This window comes from Grammomys surdaster, unplaced genomic scaffold (genome assembly GCF_004785775.1).
Source record: "Grammomys surdaster isolate TR1022 unplaced genomic scaffold, NIH_TR_1.0 365, whole genome shotgun sequence".
In the NCBI taxonomy this organism is placed as follows: Eukaryota; Metazoa; Chordata; class Mammalia; order Rodentia; family Muridae; genus Grammomys; species Grammomys surdaster.
The window spans coordinates 351,597-358,929 of NW_021604784.1; the positions used below are offsets into that span (position 1 = coordinate 351,597).

General features: G+C 38.6%; 1 protein-coding gene across 2 annotated transcripts in view; it reads right to left on the reverse strand.

The window, feature by feature from the left end:
- The window catches only part of Rdx (radixin), a 51,822-nt gene that overhangs the window by 38,199 nt on the left and 6,290 nt on the right, over positions 1-7,333 (reverse strand). For both annotated transcript variants that reach the window (XM_028780217.1, XM_028780215.1), the window contains exon 2: positions 1,567-1,638. In XM_028780217.1, coding sequence (XP_028636050.1) covers positions 1,567-1,578 — 12 coding nt within the window. In that variant the 5' untranslated portion in view covers positions 1,579-1,638. The remainder of the gene's footprint in view (positions 1-1,566; positions 1,639-7,333) is intronic.

Here is a 7,333-nt window from a genome sequence, read left to right on the forward strand (position 1 = left end):
TGAGAGAGAGAGAGAGAGAGAGAGAGAGAGAGAGAGAGAGAGAGAGAGAGAGAGAGAAGAGTAGGGGATATCAAACTAGAAAGCACACTGTGAGAGAGGATGTCCTGGAAGGTGGGGATAGGTTAGGGGATATGTGCTTAGGAGGACGGCCTGTGTGAGAAGACAGATTCAGAGACAGCAGGCGGAAACAGAAGGAGAATCAAACACAACACAAAAAGAGCCATGGGGAAAAAGTATTAGCTCTTTACAATTTTCTTTTTAAGCGAAGAATTTCTCTGACTAGTTACGAAGACCCACAACAGCTCTGATTGCTTGTGTAAGATCAAGCCAGTCAGCATTCTAGCATGGACTGGGGTGAGGCTCATGAGCTACTGATGCTTGACCACACCTTGGTCTGTTTTCTTTAAGGGTGAGGTCCATGATAGGTTGGCTATGATACAATGGGTGGTCCCAGCACAAACTGAACTTTGTGAATTACAAAAAAGAAAATTAAAAACAAGAGGACATAAAGTTCAAAAGGGAAGAAAAGGAAAAAGAAGGTAGGGTGGTTCTGGGAAGAACTAGGGAACTGAAATGGGGCTGGGTGAATATCATGTATAATGGTATCAAACAATAGAATGTATTTTAAAAAGAAAGATGCATGTATGAGTTTGTGTATTTGGGATATGCCCTATATGGGTGCAGGTGCCAAGCGGGTCCCAGAAGAGTGTCAGAGCTCCTGAGGCTGGACTTCCAGGAGTGTAAGATGGAAGTGTAACACAGAAGATGGGAACTAAACTCTGGTCCTCTGCAAGGCAGTGTATGTTCTTAGTCACTGAGCTAACTGACTGGCTCCAAGGATTTTCCCTCAGTTTATGGGAATGTTTCACTTTTTATTTCTTTAAATTTTGTTTATTTTACACCCCCAACCACAATTTCCCCTCCTCCCGCCCCTCCCAGTCTCTCCCCACCAATCTTCCCTCTCTTTCACACCCCCATCCACTCCTTCTCCATTTCTCTTCAGAAAAGGGCCTGTCTTGATGGATATCAACCAGCCATGGCATATCAAGTTGCAGTACCTCAAGACTATGTACCTCCTCTTCTACTAAGCCTAAACAAGGCTAAACAAGGCAACCTAGTAAAGGGAAAGAGTTCCAAAGGCAGGCAACAGACTTCAAACAGAAAGAAAATGGTCACAGGCATACAAATTTAGGCTATCAACAATATCACTGTCACAGCATCAAACTAGAATTATGAGAAAGTTAACAGTCATAGGTCCTGCATACCCTTCATTATTTTCTTCTAACAATAACTTACAATTATTGAGAACTAAATGTATAATAGATTCTCCTTATATAAGCTTGTCTCCTTCCTTGAGTAAATAAAATTATATCCCTACTTTATATGAAGGAAATCAAGGGCAAAATGTATTAAACAAAAGTCACACAGATTTAACTATGAAAGCCAGAATAAAACTAAAGTTTGGTCACAAATGTCATAATTTTAACCTTAACCATCCTGTCACCCACAATCATTCTTCACGACCTGCACAATGCTAAGCATATCAAAAGAACAAAAGACACTTACTGGCTTCGGCATTTTCCTTTTCTTGTTTGTTACCTTCTTTAGAAATTCTTCACTTCTATAAACAATTATAGCCTGTTAAAGGAAAGGAAGCATACTTTATTACCTCTACCTTGCAGAAATACAAGTTAGAGTACTTTAAAAGCTGGTTACAATTGATACTGTGTCCTCTTAGGCTCACACTTGAAGTCTTGTGCGAGCATTCCATATCCCCTAAAAAGCCTAGTGTTTGGCACTGGAAGCACTGCACATCTCAAATGGCAGAGCATAAAGTATGTTAATGTTAATCTAAAAGACAGCAAGAAAACCTGATCACTGCGGACTAAAGACTGCCACTCCCATACAAGTTCCTCCATGCACCTGCCTTGTGTGGGAAGAGACAGTACTAATGAAGACTGGCAGCCTCAAGTCTAAGGAAAACTCAGTATTTTCCAGCCTTTTTTCTGTACTGTCAGGTATTTAAAAAAAAAAAATCTGATGAAAACTGTTTTTTTTAAATTATTTTTCTTTTTGAAACAGAACAAAACAAAGAAAAACCAAAACCAAACAAACAAATCCCACCAGCTTACTCATCTAATGTGGAGAAGGCAGCTACAGCTCTACATAGCAACCCAGGTGCTAGTCCCCAGCCTGCCAGTGAGGTCCACTGAACGCAGAACAGTCCTAAGCTGACACTGACATGGAACTTCTTTCCCTAAGGCAACACATCTCAGCAGGGAAGAACTACCCTGTTGCCCATGGGAAAACATTCTTACTAAAAAGAAACATCAACAAAAAATGAGTTTGCCTTTCTGAGAAACCTACCAAGCCTTATTCCAGCATCAAACCTTACTGTGACTAATGTATCAGAGACATTAAAATTTATGTAGACACTATCACTGCCAAGATAGTTGTAGGCCCAGCTAAATTAACACAATTCAAATAAGGTAATTTCCCTAAATTTTATTCACACGCAGTCTATATACACAGAAACATTCTCTGGAGCTCTGTGGGCTATGTTTCATGTTTTTATCTGAGTCACTAGCAATGACATTCAGGAAGAAATATAAAACCCCCATTTCTGAACTTTTTCTAGCCTATTCCCTTATCATTCCTCCTACAGTTAGTCTGACAGGCCACATTTTCTGAATTAAAGGAGTTAATTCACACTTGTATTAAAGGAGTTTCAAGTCAAACTTTCATGTTCAAAATGAAGGTAGCATCTAAGAAATGTCTAAGGGCACAGTTCCCCTTTTAAAGCAGAGGGGACTATCTTGAGGGAAAAAACATTTGGCATACACTTATGTCATTTTTATACATTGCAAGGTCAATGGAGTAGGGTTTTGTTTGCTGCTGTTTGTTGGTTTTTAGGTTTTTTCAAGACAGGTTCTAACTCTTTGCACAGAATGGTACAGAACTTCTTGCTCAGGCTGCTCTCAAATCCTGGGCCATCCTCCTGACCAGCCCCCAACATGCCTGGTATGTCTCTGATTTTATATGTACTTTTCTCGTTCATTACTAAGCTCTTAACTGTTCAGTTTCCAATCATGATTTCTAATAGCTATTTTAAAATGTTTCGTTATTGTGTTCCCTTTAAATTTTCAAATTCGAGGGTTTTAGGTCTATAGGTAAAATACTCATTTTGTATAGTTTCTACATTTGTTTCAATATTTAACTTGAGTGCATTGTCACCTGTTCCAGATATAAACAAGACTATATGGTAAGCACTGGGTAATGTTAGATCAAGCTAAGACACACATTTATTTTTTTAACCTCTCATTCTCCTCACTTTAGTCTGCTTAGCCAATCTGACAGAAATACATCAAGTTTTCCAAACCGACTCCTGATAAAATGTCAGTTCTTCATTTACATAAACTTTTAGGCTGGTATCAGTTACACAGTTCCAGAACTGTTACATCTTTCCAGTAAGAATCCTCTCCTTAGATAGTAATTAACTGCGCACAGACACCATGTGGGCTGCTGCCTGCTTAGCACTGGACGTTATTACTTCTCTTTATTCTGACAGTTGTTAGCACTCCTGAGCAGTCAGCTGACAATTTAATTCATTCCCCCTTGCACTGATCTGACTTTCCTTTCTACTTTAACAACATTTACTTTTCTTTAGTGTCAGATTCCCTACAAACTGACAGAGATCTGGTAAGCTTCCTCATTCTAAAGCCTTAGCTTTGCTTGGATTCTAGCAATCGACTTAGCGACCGCCTCTTCTGTCCAGGTATTCTTCACTCAGTTCTGACATTCTTCTATCTAATCTTTGACCATGTTTTCAAATTGTCCATCCCTTTAACTGAGTGATACTCCTCTAGTCAGCAGGTCTCAACAGATGAGTGTCTGTCTTGTATTTTCAGGCAAGGTCTCATACAGTAGCTCTGGCTGGCCTAGGACTCACACTCTTGAGGTAATCCCCCCACCTCTGCTAGACTAACAGGTTGTAGTCAACATGCCCAGCCTCTCCAGATTTAAGATTGATTTTTATTTATGTGTATGTGTGTTTGTGTGGATGTATGCCACATGTGTGCAGGTGCTCACCAAGGCCAAAAGTGGCTATCAGATCCCCTGGCACTGGATTTACCGGCAGCTGTGAGCTATTTGATGTGTGTTCTGGGACTCAAATTCTAGTCCTCTGAAAGAATAAGAAATGCTCCTAACCTCTGAGCCATCTCTCCAGCCCCATTCTCAGTTATTTTTAATGTATTTTATCTGTCTACGATATAAAATTGCCTTATTAATAGAAAAATATTTTTAAAGATTTTTAAATTTCTATTTCTATGTGCATGAAAGTGTTTGCCAAGGCCAGAAGAGGGTGTCAAAATCTCCTGGGGCTAGTTAGAGGTGGCTGTAAGTGGCCCAATTTGAGTGCTAGGAACTTAGCTTGGGTCCTGTGGAAGAGCAGCAATGGTTCTAATGACTAGGTGATCTATAACATCCCTAAACAGTCTCTCTTTTTTTAGACTGAAGAAAGTTTTTAATACTTTCATGTTATGATATTTAAAACTTCTTTTATTCTTATATTTACTTTTTATCTCTCTAAATTTGATTTTCAGCTCAAAGAGGCTTGTTTTTCATAGCTGACTATTTGAGAGCTTACATCCCAGTGAACTCTCCAATATAGGGGCCTTGCCAGCTGTACTGCCCTGCATATCCCTGTGGAGGCGCTTCTGGGCATAGTTCTTTGTGGCCAGCAATATCATATCAGCCCCATGACAAATCACAATACTCTCTAGAGGGTTTTTTTTGTTTGTTTTTTGTAAGAATTATTTATATAAATACACTGTTTCTCTCTTCAGACACACCAGAAGAGGGCATCAGATCCCATTACAGATAGTTTTGAACCACCATGTGGTTGCTGGGAATTGAACTTACGACCTCTGGAAGAGTAGTCAGTGCTCTTAACTGCTGAGCCATCTCTCCAGCTCCTAGAGGTTTTACTTTTAAGATTTTAAAAGTCAGATATGAAACTCTGAAAAGTGTATTTCACTAACCTATTACCTTCCATAATGTAGTATGCACAGGAATTCTACCTTTAAAATTTCTAGGACAAACTATGTGTAAATGGAATTAAAATCTAAGTTTTGGTCAAGTTAGTGATCAACAAACAATGTTCATACCAAGGTACTATTTATGATGAATGGTGCATATCTAGTCGCTTCTAGGATCATATACTTTAAATAAAACTAGCATCTGCCAGTAGCAAAATAGAAAATAAAAGATCACATGAAAAGTCAAGAAACTATTCCACTTCTAACATGAAACTACTTGTTTTCAGCATCTTTTCTCCTCTCTCTTTCTATATGGCTGCCAAACATACAAACTGGTGGCCCAGCCATCGGTAAGTCATTCACTCCTTTGGTGTTATACTCATAAAACTATGACCCTCTTCTCCCCTTTAATTTTTTTTTTAATGTTTCCCTGCAGGCTTACTCGTGTGATCAATTTTTGCCACTCCAGTTTCTCCCACTCCTGCATTACTTACAGAGGTTCCACCCTATCTCTTTCCCATACTAACTTCCTCAGAAGCACAAAGGTAGCAGCAACTACCCAGTCATCACTTTAGAGGCTTCAGTCTGAAAAGATGCTGGCAGCAGCTGTCTCCCACCTCCTACCACCTACCCACATGAACAAACAAAATGCCACAAAAGAGGAAACACTGATATATATAGCATCCTCCAACTCTGAGGCTGACCCTCCTCACACAAGGAAGTTGCGGGGTGTCACAGTGGCTCTCTGCAGCAGTGGCACAGCACACCAACAGGTCAGATGCTGCAACAGGTGCTGCTGAGTGTAGTCTATTAGTGGCTTACACTGAAGCTTCGATAATTAACACCAAACTAATTTTACTTTCAAGTTATTCTTTTCCCAAGGCATAATTGTAATTATTTTCAGTCTTTTGGGATTTCAACTATGGAAGAGCACAATAGTTTCTTTATATAAAATTCTAAAAGAACTCTTGGCCATTTTACTGGGAAACTAAGAAGCAATATAACAAAAACAAGTTTAAAATGCATCAATTAGGTAAATGGCAGGCAATCTACAGTTACAACACTGACAAAGAATTTATTAATCCTTTTTTTCTGCATATGGGATACTCTAGGGAGGCCTCCTCATAAAGTAAATGTATAAAATACATAAAATTACAAGAAACCTATTGTGCTTGAATGTAATTATCAAAACTTAAAATATATAAATCTATGTCAGTAATATCAGATATACAAATATATTTCATTCTTTTCCAACACTTTAAATAACAGTACTACTGGATTTAATCAGGCTTGTTAGTAAAGTTCATTATAAATACGATACTGAGGGCTGGAGAGGTGGCTCAGCGGTTAAGAGCACTTCCTGAGTTCAATTCCCAGCAACCTCATGGTGGCTCACAACCATCTATAATAGGACCAGATACCCTCTTCTGGTGTGTCTGAAGATAGCAACAGTGTACTTATATTAAATACATACATACATACATACATACATACATACAGAAAGAAAGAAAGAAAGAAAGAAAGAAAGAAAGAAAGAAAGAAAGGGTTTTGTCTCCTTTCTGGTAAAAACTACATATATTTTTAAAAAATAAATACCACACTACGACAACCTAAATGTATTATGAAGATCCCTGATGAGTCTTATGGAAACAGTCTCTCTAATACTGCCACACTCATGATAGAATATGTGAAGAAGGATACAACTTATCCAAGTTCACACACTCTCAGGTTTAAGACCTGAAAAATACCAAGAAATGATTATTATATATTAGCTTAATAGTGTAATAATACCTTATTTTTTAACTTTCATGGTTCTCAAGTGAAGTGCAGAGGACAAGGCTATCTTATCATCTGCAGAATGCACACTTTAAAGGCATGGTCTAATTCTCACAACGGCCTGCCTTCTCCCACCCTACTTCAGTATTCCAACCCCTATACTTCTAAAAAGAAGGGAAGATGTGGTTGAGAGACGTTGCCCGAAGGCATGGAACTAATTGGTGAGGTCAGAGTCCCTCAAAGCCTGAATTTACTTAGGTTCTGATGGTCCTAGTCTATTTCCTGCAGTCCTAGGCAAGCCAGTCCCAGACAACAAAAGGGACTTTAAGAAGAGGCTGAGAAAGCTTTTCCCTCCACCATTGTCAAGCTGAAAAAAATTAAAGCTGCAAACTGACAGGTAATTCTAAAGATGTCTAAGACTTATTCAGGTGGTAGTAGTCTGTTTTAAAGATAGTTTCAAGAAAGTATTTCCAAGTTTTGAGAAAATTTTAATTTCTAAAACTTAAATGCAAAACAGA